The sequence below is a fragment of the Trachurus japonicus genome, chromosome 22 (genome assembly GCF_045865225.1).
Source record: "Trachurus japonicus isolate A0001 chromosome 22, Traja_1.0".
Lineage (NCBI taxonomy): Eukaryota > Metazoa > Chordata > Actinopteri > Carangiformes > Carangidae > Trachurus > Trachurus japonicus.
In genome coordinates this window covers 26,851,943-26,866,862 of record NC_140928.1, presented here as the reverse complement: position 1 = coordinate 26,866,862, position 14,920 = coordinate 26,851,943, and the positions used below count along the sequence as shown (strand labels likewise).

Sequence of the window (14,920 nt, the reverse complement as noted above, 5' to 3'; positions counted from 1 at the left end):
CTGGATTCAGTTTAGAAAAAAACACAAATTAAGCCAATTTGGATTTTCCTGTTTACAAAGCTATGTTTACTATTCCGTGTTATGCACCAAAAATGCATTGTGTAACTCCCCGAGGTCATAAAAACCTGCATTGTTTGCAGTTGCGTTCACTTCCAGCAGTCTTTTTCCTCGCTGCCAATACTTTGCTTCTTTTCATAGAACATTAACACCTTGTTTGTTTGAGTGGGATAGAGTGAAATCTTCATCCACAAAGTGTTGCAATGTTATTGTTGCGTTCAAGAATTGTCTCTGTGTCACTGTTTGGATAAAAGATGGAGCAACATCTGTGATTCGGATCAGATTATTTTAGAAAAAGCTTGGAGAGTTGGCATGTGTGTAAGCAATATTGCAGTATAAATGCATAACAGTTACTTAAACCCTAGTTAAGTAAGACCCATTAAGGCGAGAGCCTAAATATATCTCTGCTAAAGGAAACAGTCCACTGCTCACTAAGTCACTCCCTTTCTGTTGCTTCCGGACTCGTGAAAGAGGAAAAAAAAAAAGATCTAGAAAGAGGATTTAGGTAGAGCAGCACAGAGGGATTTCAATGGTTTTTTTTGTTTATCCATTAATGATTATGTAACTGAGCCCTCGTGTTTGTTGCATGTGTAAACTCTTGTGTTTGTGAGTTTTTAAATCCAATAGCAAGCTCACCTCCCCAGGACTTCTTGACCTGTAGTAACCTCGGCCCACCCATAGAGGGAACACCTGACTTGCGTTCCTGAGGGAAAAAGCCTCCTGTCCGTCAGCAACAGATACATCGTTCGTAACCGTATCAGAAAAAGTGAACATGCCAGAAAACGAGCTGCGGTTGCGTTAGCGTGGAGCAACACGACATCGTCTGTTAGACAAGCTTCTAATAAAGCTTTTTTTTGTAGAGTTCTTGTCAGCGCAAACCGTGCTGTAATTAGAGAACAAACGGGCTCAGATCAGTCCCTTCAAAGTGAACTTATTTATACTCTGTTCCAAAACTCCAGATGCCATGCCTATGTCACATTCTTCATGTTTATGTGACAAACTGATCTCAGGCCTGTTTGTGTGTTTGTGTAAAACGCCTTCTGGCATAGCCCCGTGCCCACATTTTAAATGCTCCTTGTTTTTTCCTCCCTCTACTCTTTACAACGTCTTGTTTTAACTTTCCACTTCTGCAGTGGTTCAAGTATTTGCTTTAATGGTCCTCATTGTCTTTTGTTCTGGCCCAGGACAAATATGATTGGCTTCCTTCTTTCCTTCTTCCCCTGAGCCCTTGGAAGCAATTAGGAAAGCTTGGGTTTGGCATTAAGTTGCAAATTATCAACAGTGTTTGTGTGCGTTCTTGATTTTGTATGCAGGCTGGTGCCTTGACCGGTGGCGAGATCGGTGAGAATGCCTTGTTCGGACCTCCTTCCTAGACTTTTTGTTAACACCTTTCACATGCTGGACTCTTAACAGATGGAATCTGCAGCTTTAATTCATCCTCGGGAGACGGTTCCACTCTTTAGTTTTTATTAGCCAAATATGGCAAAGCCCTAACACATAGGGTCAGCTAAGGCACACGGCCCAGAGCTGCCCGTTGGCCTCCAGGCAGTCACTTCCCTTTGACTCAGTCTGTTCTGTCAATGAGAATGTTGTGTAAAAAGAGGAAGTTTTAAACCTTATGCACACACACAGTTGTGGTACACTGCTGGGTTTGTTCTGTTCCACCGTTAGCTGCTCTTCCAGAGAAGGAAAAATACAGTTAATGAGAATATTTTGGACCGACCCAAACATATACAACATAGGCTACTTGTACATGTGCACTGCCATGGATGAGTATACTACCTGAATAGACATTGGCTTTGGTTGTGAGCCCATGCACGGTGCACACTACTGTAGTGTAGTGAGGTTTTGGGAGAATGAGCTCCAATCTGTAAAGGTACAATATATGAAGATGTGAAGCAATTTACATGCAATTAATTGCATTTACAGGTGCAGCTCAATAAATTAGAATATAATAGAAAAGTTCATTTATTTCAGAAGTTCAATTCAGATAGTGAAACTTAATATACTATATAGATTCATTACTCACAGACTGAACTATTTCTTAGATCTTTCTTTTAATTGTAATGATAAACCCAAAAATCAGTAAATCAAAAGTTAGAATATTGTGAAAAGTATTGTAACCTAACTCCTGAGCCTTTAAATGGTCTCTGGTTCAGTAGCTGCACTATCATGGAGAAGACTGCTGACCCCCATCATGTTCTAGTTTATTGAAATGTGCCTGTATATTGCCAATGTGTGAATGGACTTTGTTGGTTGCTGTTAGCAGCCTGTGTTTATTTCTATTCAGTGCCTGCTTGCACCTAACTGCAGTCTATGAGCATGTGTGACACTTTATTTACTAGCCAGTGGTGTAATTACAAAGGATTTTCTCGAGTCAACATATAATTTATTTAATGGAAAAACACTGTGAAACTTGTATGAGGGCAACAAACTATCAGCAGTTTGCAGTTCTCAAAAGTCGAGCTCCTCCTAAACCTATGCAGCAGGATTCTAGCAGCAGTCAATGGTTCATGTGTGTAGATATGAAGAGTCCTCTGTATGTTCAGAAATAACCCCTGGTTCTGCTGAGTCACGTGTTTTGAATGAGATATTTGTAAGTTTCACTATTACTACTTCACCAGCATCAGCAGTAACAACAGCTGTTTAGCATCAGCTTCCTTCTCTTACTCACCACAGTGGTGGAAAACAACAGCAATGTTAACCCCAGTTTCTATCACATTGTTCCTCTGCTGAAGTTAGCATGCTAACCTGCTAGCCCCAGCCTGTCTCCTCACGTTCTGATAGAGACTCACTGTGGCCTCCAGTCTGCCCTGAAGATGTAGCTCTGCTCAGAGCGAGTTTTATAACCTCTTGTCTTGTAAACAGAACAATGACTTGCCAAGCATCAATCACCATCTTCCGCTCCTGACAGCGAACTATATGTTTAGCTGCAGAGAAAACTTACAAAAAGTCCCTTTAAACCAACACTGTGTGTGTGTGTGTGTTCAATTTGTCATTTTGTGTGTTCAGTCTCAGGAGACGTTGTTGGACCACTGTAGGCTGGCTGGCATCACCTGCATGGCTCTGGTGTCAGACAAGGAGGGAAACTATGTGAAGGTAAACCAGCACCAGTATTGTTCAATACAGTTCAGAAAAGTCTAATTTGCAGCAACAGACCAGGTTTCAAAAACAAGTTTTCTGTTGATATCATTGCAGATTACTGTTTGATAAGAGGGAATTATGAAAAGGTTGACATTTCATTCTCTGTCCTCAGGTAAAATCCTTTGAGAAGGACAGACAGTCGGAGAAAAGGATTCCTGAGACAGACTTGGCGGACCACATCATTCAGAAATGTCGGACCAAATTCTGCGAGGAGAGAAACAGGTACAGAGGTTTTGGTGGAACGTGCTGCTCTGGTGACTGTGAACGATGTGAAGACGACGCTCTAATAAAAGTTGTCCTTGTGCTCCTGCAGAGAAACCTCTGAAGGCATGTCTCTTCAGAACCCCAAAGCATCACAGCTCAGCACCACAGGTACCGTAGTCAGCCCCATCTTCCTGTTTACCGTCAGCTCCTGTATGCTGTATCGTTTGTAACCCCAAGTCCTTAGTGTTGCATGAAAACAGTCCTCCCTCTGTTCTGCATGGAGCAGAGAACTCACAACAATACTGATCCTAGTATTGCATCAGAACCTTGACCTTTAAACCTTTGTTATGCAGAGATGATCAGTTGTCATTGTGGTCCTGACTGAGAGCTGTGATTAAGTGGTAGATACTGAAAATGTAAAAAAAAAAAGTCTTCTGGTCTAAAGAAATGTGAGAATGAACATCTGGTTTTGTCTCCAGGCTCCTCAGAGCAGCACGGAAGCAGTGGCACCATGAACATGAATGTGAACGTCATCAGCCCAGAGAAGGTTTCCTCCAGTGCTAGACGCCGCTACGAGACTCAGGTTTGCGATGGACACACACACACATACACACACACACACATGTTGGTCTTTGTATAACTGTGAGGACACTCGGTGCTCTTCATATCCTTACATTAGAAAGTCAATGCATCATTCCAACCATCGTCCTGAAAGGGTTAGTTCAACATTTTGGCAAATTGGCCCATTGCCTTAACCCCTACAGTCATAGCAGTAGGTTTGTTACCTTTAATTGTCGGTGCAAGCTGTTTTTAGAACGGCAGAGCAGAGCCGCGAGCTGCTCAGAGCTACGCTACAGAGGCTAATGGGATTTCTTGGTTTCCCTCATCAAAGTCAAGTCAGAGTCAATGTCAAAAGTACTTTCATCATCAAATACACAATCCAACTCCAAAACGCTCTGGTGGACAAGTTGTGACCTGCACATTCACCACACTATGAGATAGAGACCTATGACCACGCTACGAGAGACCGTTTTGGAGTTGTTGGATTGTGTATTTGATGAGTTTGATGAGGGAAACGAAGAAATCCATTAGCGTCCTGGCTTCCCTAGCTCTGACCAGCTGCTCCGCCGTTCTAAAAATAGTTTGCACCGACAATTAAAGGTAACAAACCTACTCCTAAAAATATAGGGATTATGGCAATAGGCCAATTTGCCAAAATGTTAAACTATCCCTTTAACCTTACTCATCTTTATCTTACCAGTGGACATTCAGACAACACTGCAGTCTTCATATCTACTTGCTCAAACGTTTCTTTCAAACATTTTATAAAAACGTAGCTTCACTGAGGCCTGAAAAGTGAAAACTGACTTGAAGCCGAAGTTGTTTAGTGTTTATTTTTGGATATAAAGAAAGGTCGCCCTGTTATACCTGTGCTCTACTCTATATATCGTGGATTACAGTCCCTGAGTGGTCTCCAGTACTGTATTCTGTAATCTCTCTGCATGGCAGTATTCTCTATGTGACCGTCTTTCCTTCTTCTTCATGTATCTGTGCGTGTCAGGCCTAAACATTGTTGCGTTGGCCATAAAGAATGTGGTGCCTGTAAACTTGAGGCCAGGCCAGTTGTTTGCTTATAAAAAGCATGTAAAGATGGGGTTTTTTTTGCCTTGCCGTTTTATTTTGATCATGGGAACAATTTTGATTATTTCCCACCCTTTCCCTTTGTTCTGCTCTGAATCTCTCTTTTCCAGATCCAAACCAGATTAAAGAATCTTGGTAGCAATTTGCAGAACAAGAGCAATGACATTGAGGTTCTGGCGGTAAGTCATTTGTTTGTTTACCCCTTTATCCCTCCCAATCCCATCCCCCCACCCCCCTTTTTTTATTTTAGCTCTCCCACCTTATCTCTTGAATTCATGTGTGAAATCACACAGCAAGGGAAAAAAAAGCTTTTGATAGCTAAAACAGTAAACATCACTGGGAGCAGCCCTTTTATAGTTATTCGCCTTGCGCTAAAATCCCCAGCTGGAGGTAAGATGGCTGCGAATCTACTCTGCTGGCTCCAGAACAATGAACACTGAACAGAAGGCAGCCAGTGTGTCATTTCAGGGGATGTAAATGGCTGCCATATTGAGTTTATTTGTGGTACCGCTGTAGATTTATGGCCAGATAATCTCAGTGTAAATCATCTCTGCGTGTCCTATTTACCACATTTGTAGCATTTTCTAAATACATGTGTCATTCCTGTCGTGGCTCTGGAACCAATCAGCGACACAACAGTGAATATGAGTTATTGAACCATAACAGCCATAATCACCTTGATTCCAGTAGGCACTTATGCTGAGCTGTAACTCTTGGCCGATGCATGTCAGCACTTGTCATGAGCCTGCGCGTCCATCAGTCACACAACAGTATTCATTTTCCAATGATAAACCCAGGGGGTCATTAGTCCCTTCCTGGAAAAGGGACATGGAGTGCTTTCAAGCCCAGAGAGAGCATTGTGAAATCTGAATTATGAGTAATTTTCTGATGCCAGAGTGGTCTGGATTATCTTGTGTTGAAAGAATTACACAACCTGTTGAACAGTTGGTATTTTTAGTTTGGTCATGAATGCCTTGCTCGGCTGTTACGTGGCCTCCTCCTGTCAAAAAGCGTGACACCTTTGTTGTTCTGTACAGTTTGTGTTAATGGTTGCAGTGGGAGATAAGCCTCCATTGTGCTCCGAGCGTAACCTTGCTTGTTTTGTTGCGTTCTTTACCATCCCACAGGTGGACCTGCTGAAGGAAACGCTGATCAACTTCCTGTCTCTGGAGGTCGGTGCCCCCCCCGTTGGCTTCATCAAGAACACTGCAGAGTTAATAAAAAAAGCTGCATTGTAACGCAGGGTGGGGAGGGAGCAGGAGGAAGTGGAAAGAACGGCCAATAGAGGTCAGGGTTCCAGACAGGAAGAGGGGATCCCGTCTCCTTCCGTACAGTCCTGTCCGACGAGGAGCGGTGTGAGGGAACACCCCGGCCTTTTTCTGGCAGCCAGGGAGACCTGCTGGAGGGTCAATACGTTCCACTCCTTTAACAAGGCTCACATACGCAACAGACATGCAATACGCTTTACAAAAACTCACACTTAAGAGGGTGTTAATATTCACATTCCAAACTCCTGACCAAACTACACTCATAAAAACCCGGGTTCCCTTCAGCGTAGGGTTAAAAGAAGACTTTAATTATGCTGTGCTAAGAAACATGAAGAAAACTCTTTTAACACTGGTGTTATATAAGCAAAAGCCTCCACTCTATAAATGAATGGGCCACCTATATAGTCAGCGCCTCAAAGCACATGTGTCAAAGAAAACACATTTGGTGTATAAAACACATGACAATACACAGTGTGTAGAGCCAGGCGTGCAGGAAAGGCCTGTTTTAGATATGGCTAAATTACCCCGAGTCACACAAGGAGCTAAGGAAATGTAGAAAGCCACTGTAGCTTTGTAGCTTCGCTGCTCTGCTACACTTGACATGCAAAAATATACTCTGAGGCTGCGGATGAAGAACTCCATTCATTCTTACAAAACGCATTCTGCCTTTGTGATTCTGAAGTGGGAGCAGACGTGTAGAAAACGACGGCTCCAGAGGCGTGTCGTTGGACAGTCGCCACTATTTCTGACAGTAAAAACCAACTGCACCGGGCTTTGTTCAATGTCACTGAGTTCGATGTGTTTTTGCAGCATTTTGTCACTTTGCTTGTACGCACCGTGTTGTGTGTGTTAACCTCTGCTCTTTCTCTCTCTCTGTTTTTTCAGTTTGACAATGAAGAGCAGTTCAACAGCAGCGTGAAGACTCTGTTGTCTCGTCTCCCAAAGCAGCGCTACCTGAAATCCATCTGTGATGAAATCCACCAATTCAAAATTGTGAAAAAGTGAGTCTGCATCTTTGATCTGGAGATGTTTGCATGTAGTGACATTTGTGCACATGAAGTGATCTTGCTAAGACGAGCCAGCGTGGCATCTAGAATCTAGTGAGGATGAAACTGAAGAGTCTGTGGTTCTGTGAGGCTGTGCAGCGGTGCTCACAGCTAAATGCTAACATCCACATGCTAACAGGCTCACAATGATGATGTTCAGGCACGATCTAAGTGTTTAGGGTAGATTGAAACTTCATCGCCAAAGTTATTACAGCTGTGATGAACGTGACTGGATCAAATCTGATCGCAGTCCATCCAAAAGCTGTCAAGACATTTTGTTCACCACAAAGTCTGCAGGATTCACTGTTTGGGGGCCACGAACGTCAATACAACAATTTGTGCCAATTTATCTGATGGTTCTTGGGACATTTCTGGATTTTAACGAATGACAGAAATGATTTTGATACCTAAGAACACTTGAATAAATCTGGAACAAATCAGACTGTTAAAAATTGTGGGAAGACCCAAAAGTGAAAGTTTCACTTTTTCACTTTCAGAGTCAAATGTTTTTAATTTAACTTCGCCCCCCATAAGTGAAGAAAAAACAGGAACTTGATCCGGTACAGACATTTTCTGAACAAATGCTCATGAGACGTCTCGTCTCAGCAGGAGCCCTGGTGGAAGACGAGCCAGACACCCACAGCCTCGTCTCTCCGCTCACTGCCACGTTTCCTTCCACTTCTCACTTTGTTATTTTTATTCAAATGAAACCCGAAGCAAACAGCAGAATACATTAAAGACCACTTAGGGGTAAACCTCCTTTTATGGGCTGCTGCCACTCCAGTGCTCCCACCAAGCCCACACACTCCAGGTGTAACAGTGACAGTCAGCCCTTCAAAGAGAGCTGTTAGACGGATAACTACCGCCTTGCAGAACATTAAATCCTCAGTTGATCCTATTTCCTGAGGTGAAATCTTGAGAAGGATTTTCCTTGTTTGGTCTTCTGATGTCTGTGTCTTAACACCCAAGTTTGATTGACACCAAGATTGCAGCACCGGGGGGGGGGGGGGGGGGGGTTAACGTCTTCCACTCATGTGGTTGTGGACGGAGCGCTTCATATTCCCAAGCTTCCTATTGAAATGTTTTTTTCAAATCCCAAACTAAATCCTCAGTGTTTGAGCTTCTCGTGTTAAGATGCTATTGAATGCCCATAGAGAGCCAACCTACCAGGGATTCAACGGATTTTCTTTCATGAATGAGATGGTAACAAAACAAACAAAAGAAATCAAAGCCTCGCTCTTTGCTGTCCCATCTCCCTCTGCAGAACAGTTGGTTTTTATTTCCTGTCTCTGCTGTGTGTTAGATTTGCCATTGAAAGAGGAGAGGAGGGGAGGGGGGGGGGGGTTCTTAACCAATAAACAAGCATCATGGAGGCAACAATGGAAACATTTAGTGCGACAGTTAATGTTTGTTTGGTTGTTTTCGTCAAATGTGGGGCAAGGCCGACTGAGGCCAGATGAGTGAGTGAGCTGAAGTCACCTGGCTGCAGAAGACCAGGAACTAATCATGGCCCCAAGGCTTCACGGTCACTTCACTTTCTCTTCAGCTCAAACTGCAGTGGGAAATTAACAATTTGTATGGTTAGAGAAGGTTGTGTTGTGAGTAGAACCTCATATTTTTTGAGTTCACATTCAGTAACACAGGACAACAATGTCCACACAGATTTTGTCTTTGTTTTTATTGGTTTGTATATCAGAACTTTCAAACTTGGATGTGACGCCCCAGTTTAATTAAATGCTAATACTGCATGCTAACACATGTTTAGTAATTACTCCAGTTTCCTACGTTTCAAATCTTACAGTATAAGCTCAACTGTGGCTGATTGATGTCATTAGCTTTGCAGGTATTTGGACATGAACCAAAACAAACTGAAATCACACTGTGATGACTAAGTGACATTACTTGGGGCTCCACTAAGTAACTGCACTTTAATTATGAACTAATGACCATTAAATTGCAATTTATATTATGTTATAATTAAGTAATCTATAGAAATAAATGGAGTGATCGTGACCATAAAGAAGATGTAAGATAGATTTTCCATTTCAGTATTTAGGTAATGTTTATTTCTGTGCAAGTTTTAGTTTTTTCTTGACATGGTAACATGACTGAGATGTGGAAACCCTCCACAGTGTATTTGTTTTTGTTTTTCTATGTTTTAAACCTTTAACATGACGGATGTCCTCTTGCAGGATGGCTGTGGTGGTCCTGTACAGCTACAAGGACGACTACTACAAGATCCTGCTTTGAGAACCAAGGTGGACACAACCAGCTCTGTATCTTCTCAGAGACCTTCTCCATCCATGGACCTACTGAATCTTCTTGAAGACTGATCAGTTCATATATTTTCCATGTGGAAAGAGTGAGCCCCAAAGACTTTTTTTCTAATAATGTTGAATGGTAACTATTCAGCCAAAACTCCATAACTTTCCCCAAACTCCAATCCGAGTTCCTTAAAACAGAAGTAGAGGTTTACCGGACTTTGCCTTAATAGACTTGTGGTTTTTGAAAGAGAAAGGGCTTTTTACTGAAGACTATGTGTCATGAATACAATAGTTTTACATTTCTAATTAGCAACAAGATGGACAGTCAGAATAAATCAATGTTTCCCACACGCTGTGAAGTGATGTGTGCTTTCTATCTACTTCTGTGAGAACACAGCTGTTTTCATTTTGAGGTTTCCTGGTGATTAATGGTCTGGATAATATACATAGCTTACAACCATATCCATATCCATATAAAATCATGATCTCCTTATTTCAGCTCATACTCGTACTTCAGTTATTGTTTTCAGAAGGCCAGAGGCTTTGAATTGCAGGATTTTACATTTTCAGGGTCTGGGAACCGACTCTCCTGTTTGCTTAATTGATCCTTGTGGAGGAACTTCCTCACCTTGAAGTTTATGAGCCAGCTTTGATGGACAAGTCAAAACAACGGTGCAGTCTGCACTGAGGATTATCCAGGTTTCCAGCTTTGGCTGGTTGTCTTTACGTTTTCCAGCGTTTTATTAGCCCGTCGGATGGATGAGAGGTCTACTTGCTCTTCGCTAGTGCTTAAATCTCAAAGGACCCCCCCTCTTCCTCAGAAACAAGCCACCAACACTAAACACATCTGCTTGTGCTACTGAGATAAGAGAGCAGCCATGGTAAGCAGGAGAAAACGATCACATTCAAAGGAACTAAGAGAAGACAAATTCCCATTTGGAGCAGGAGTTCAGAACCAGATGTGCATGAGTCTGCAAATCTGTGGGTGAAGTAAAAAAACCACTAACAGATACCACGTTGGATGACATCACAGCACTTTAGGGGACTTTATGCTCCCACCCAAGTTTCAGTATCATTGAAATCCACAGCGGCCTCTTTGGTTCACACATTTATTTTTCAAAATAAGTGTAAATGTTACAGTTCATCATCTAGGAAACATATTTACAAAGTCTGCAACAGTGAAATAAATAAGGTTGTATAGAATATAGCAGATAGAAATGGTAAATGGTCTACAATGTACAGCAGCTTTGGCTACCAAAAGTTCATTTTTCAAAAAAGAAAAAAAAAAAATCTCAAACTATAGTTTAGTATTAATAAATAAAGCTATGTGAAAAAATAAATAAGGTACTCTTCTGTTCTACTAATTTAAACTACTTTTTTTTTTAAACACATAGAAGAACAAAGAATTGCGTAAGCTTTTACAGTCACCTCTTCATTTTAAAGCACATGGTCATGATTCAGACAGACACAAATCTACTGTTACTAAAACACTTCAATATTAATTGGTCTCCAACCAATTTTGGCATCAGAATGGTCTTTGTATCGAGAAATTGGCAATGGATTGAGAACTCCGATCCAAAACCTTTTTTTTTCTTCTTTCTCCTATGAAAACTGTTTCGTAATGCTGCTCAGATTCCATCCTCCTCCATACTGATCAGATTGGTACGGAGCCTGTAGCTGCAACAGCGTGTTCACTTGAGTGGTTTAAGTGGTGTGCTTAATATGCCTATCAAATCCCTGATTAGGGCCTTTATCCCTTCAAGAATCCTGCAGTGGGCTTTCTAAAAAACACTGGCTCCAAAGAAAAAGTGCTACGTCTCTTTAACATGCTCTGATGTTGTAATGTGTACCATTATGTACAGTTACAAACAGGCTCCCCTTGAACGCTCACCTCCCCACATCACACAAGTCACCAGTATATGAAGAGCTGATGAGAACCATCAGCGGCTCTGCACAGCATTTATCTGTTCATCTTAATAATGGGAGAATAAATTACTGTTTTGTATTTGATGATATTGGCTAACACAGTTATTAGAAAGAACACAAGATAACAAAGAAAAAAGCATTAAGGCTATAGAATTAAGGCTTTAAAAAAAAAAGAATAACTAACCATCACTAACATTCGGTGTGAACAGTAGCTCCACCTAACACACACACGCACACACACACACGCGCACACACAGAGCTGTGAATGAAGTTAAGAAGTGAGGCATGGCGTGATATCAAAGCCATTCCTCACCGGTCCAGATGAAGCATCTGGCGCCGTCTTCTCTCGTCTACTGTCAATAAAATGACATTCATCCTGGATGAGTATCGCTCCGCTTCGACTCCGACTCCACTGCGATTTCTGAGATGATGAATTACAACTGACAGGGGCCGGTTCCTCCTGGAGGAGCCCGGGTCAGATGAGGCTGAGAGGAGAGTCGAAGACGTTTGGCTGCTGGATCGCCGACCGGTGATAGAGAGAGAATTAACGTTTTGCGTTTCGTACAAATTGTGGTTTGTTGTATGGATGGAATGACTCGGGTCATCTGAAGGTAGAAACAAGGTTATTATACGGGAAGCATGTCCTTCCACGACATCCTTAAGGTGGGGAATGTTTTCAAAATGATTCAGTCTGGCCCCATGGAGACACTCGTGATAAAAGTAAAACAAGAGGTGGCCGATAACAACTACAACTAGTACAAATACTGTAGAAATATACAAAAACTAAGATGGAAACCACACATTCTAAAGCAGGGGTTTGGATCTGGGGGTCTACATAAAGCCTGTTGACTTGATTTGGCTGCTGAACTCCATTTGATCCAACTGCATTATCAGTTCCTTTGGCCTCCCTGCTGCTGCTGCTGATGATAATTACATCCACGAAGCACTGCTGCACTCAGCCCCAGACTCCTCTCCTAAAGCTTTTTATGCTCCTCTTACTGCCTCCGAGTTCCAGTTTCAAACGGAGGCAACGCTAAGCAACAATATTACAATGTTCACAGTCAAAGTCTGATTCTGACAAGAGGAGCCTCTCTGGCTGCCTCCTTCTCTGTTTTTAAAGCAGAGCCCCAGAGTGGCCGTGTCCTTTACATGTCCACCCCGTCCATCCACCTCCCGACGTCTCACTCTGCCCAAAAAGAAAACAAAAAAGGTCCAAACACAGAAGAATATGGACACATGATGAAAGAAACCGAGGGCGCTTGATTTGTCTCTCGTAGAGCGTCCTCGGGTTTTTACTGTCAAAAAAAATAAAAAACGGTGGGGACGTGGCGGCGCCCGGTTTGTGCGCGGACACGTGAAATCACGTCGGATACAGCAGTTAAGAGAGAGTGGGAGGTGCCGGACAGCTCCGAGCTGCAGAGTCCCGGCTGGCGCGGCTTCTAGCGCGACGTCCAGTTGTGACTCAGCTTGGCCCGGGGGATGGTCATCTTGTCCGCGCAGGGGGAGCCCATGTCCGGGGAGAAGTGGATGATGCCGCAGTCGTTCTTCACGTTCTGAAACTTGTTCTCCTTGGAGGGCTCCATGTAGACCACCGAGTTCTTGTTGACGTGCTTCTTCAGGATCACCGTCTGATGAGGGGAAAGGGAAAACCAAGTTAGGGAATTTGTTTGAACCGGTGACAAGGTCGTCAGAAAGAAGCTCGTGAAAAGCTGGCTAATCTACCTTAAATGAGCCTTCTCTCGTTAAAGTAATACTTGTGAAAACAGTCCCTACTGTAATCTCATTTCATGGTAGATTTGGAGATTACGTGACAGACGTGACCTTGTTCCAGCTGAAAGTGCAGGGCAAAGGAAAACTACATTAATCCTGCTGTCATGACAGGTTTACCACCGACTGTGGCAGAAGGTGGAGGATCAAGCAAAAACTCTCCCTGACCCACCCACACACACACATACACACACACACACCAACACACACACACACACAGACTGCATCCGCTGCTATTTATAAGAGGCAGTCTGCATAATTTAGCACCTTTTTTATCCCAGTGCTTCTCACCTTCTTTGGTGCGCTGTAGCAGGACATCTGCACCCACTTCTTCTTCTTGTTGATCAGTAACGCCACGATGAGGAAGATGATGATGGCCAGGAGGAGACCTGCCAGGATCCAGGCGGCTGATTGGTAGATGAGCGCCATCTCCGTTTGGCTGGGGTAATTCTCACCCAAACCTGGCTCATCTGTGGGAAGCAGACAGCATTTTTTTTTAAATTGGAGCTTCCCATCAGTCCACATTTCCAATACTGTCATTATTATTTCCTGCCAGTGTATCAAATCTAAATTCAAAACAGCTTGTTTCTTTGTTTAAGCAGGCAGCTCAACAATGAAACATTAATTCTGGAGGATCCAACACAGCTCATGTTTAGCCAACGTCCATTTATCATTATTGTTTCAGTTAGTTTATATCTCACTGATTTATTGAGGCATTCCAAACACCCCCCCCCCCACGTTAGTATAAACACTCACAAGGATTGGCAGGAAGAGTACAACCATGATGCCAAATAACTAGGATGGGGTTACTAATAGGCGGTGTGTGAAAGAGAAGGGAGATGAGTAATGAAGACATTAGCTGTGTATCTGTGGAGGGATGGCCCAGCAGCTGGAGATGTAACAAGCGGGTACCTGTCTCGGCGATGATGGGCGGCACAGTGACAGTGGTGACCCAGGCCGCGCTCTCCGACGTAGCCGTGACCGTCGTCCTGGCGGCGTTGGTCGACACCATGACCGGCACCGAGGTGGTGATTTCTGTTAAAGACAGGGTTCAAGACCCGTTACAACACATCTCATTGTGAGTTACTGTATGAACTCTCAATTGATAAGCCGTGTTTACAAGAACCGTCCTCCTAACTTCCAGCGTAGCACCCTGTGAAGGCATTACGTCAAAAAAAAAAAAAAAAAATTCTGTTTTCCACTGGGGAAATAACAAAAACAAAAGGGCCCGGGGAAACGGCTTCATGTCACCGTGAACAATGGGAGCCTATGCCGCCGTTTTCCTCTATAGGAAAAGCTGACATGGAGCTTTGCCTTCCTGTGCCGCCACAGAGAGAGTGTTGTGGGCCGATTCAGCCGGGGACAGGAAACACGTGTGAATGTGCGGATGCTCGAGGAATGTTTTCACTCTGAGTCGGCCGTGTGTGTGTGTGTGTCACATGGAATGTTGTTACGAATGGTTGTGTTTGCCCATGTAGCGCCGGAGTGGCTAGGTCTAATGAACAAACACATACACACACGTTCAGGCATTTTCTCAGTTACTCCCTCCTTTTTTTTTTGACATGTAGCATTATGAATTAGAACTTTCCCAGCGTCAGGATTG

At 43.1% G+C, this 14,920-nt stretch overlaps 2 protein-coding genes across 3 annotated transcripts in view; one reads left to right on the top strand and one right to left on the bottom strand.

Annotated features, from left to right (window-relative positions):
* The window catches only part of eif2ak4 (eukaryotic translation initiation factor 2 alpha kinase 4), a 28,177-nt gene extending 18,206 nt beyond the window's left edge, over positions 1 to 9,971 (top strand). Inside the window, exons 32-39 of the mRNA XM_085767479.1 lie at positions 3,070 to 3,156; positions 3,314 to 3,423; positions 3,515 to 3,573; positions 3,885 to 3,988; positions 5,157 to 5,225; positions 6,174 to 6,218; positions 7,200 to 7,315; positions 9,553 to 9,971. Of these exons, the coding sequence (XP_085623605.1) occupies positions 3,070 to 3,156; positions 3,314 to 3,423; positions 3,515 to 3,573; positions 3,885 to 3,988; positions 5,157 to 5,225; positions 6,174 to 6,218; positions 7,200 to 7,315; positions 9,553 to 9,610 (648 nt within the window). The 3' untranslated portion in view covers positions 9,611 to 9,971. The remainder of the gene's footprint in view (positions 1 to 3,069; positions 3,157 to 3,313; positions 3,424 to 3,514; positions 3,574 to 3,884; positions 3,989 to 5,156; positions 5,226 to 6,173; positions 6,219 to 7,199; positions 7,316 to 9,552) is intronic.
* Positions 9,972 to 10,719: 748 nt separating this feature from the next.
* The window catches only part of LOC146964187 (cysteine-rich motor neuron 1 protein), a 34,448-nt gene continuing 30,247 nt past the window's right edge, over positions 10,720 to 14,920 (bottom strand). For both annotated transcript variants that reach the window (XM_085767480.1, XM_085767481.1), the window contains exons 13-15: positions 14,230 to 14,352; positions 13,609 to 13,787; positions 10,720 to 13,178 (exon numbers count right to left, since the gene is read on the bottom strand). In XM_085767480.1, coding sequence (XP_085623606.1) covers positions 12,990 to 13,178; positions 13,609 to 13,787; positions 14,230 to 14,352 — 491 coding nt within the window. In that variant the 3' untranslated portion in view covers positions 10,720 to 12,989. The remainder of the gene's footprint in view (positions 13,179 to 13,608; positions 13,788 to 14,229; positions 14,353 to 14,920) is intronic.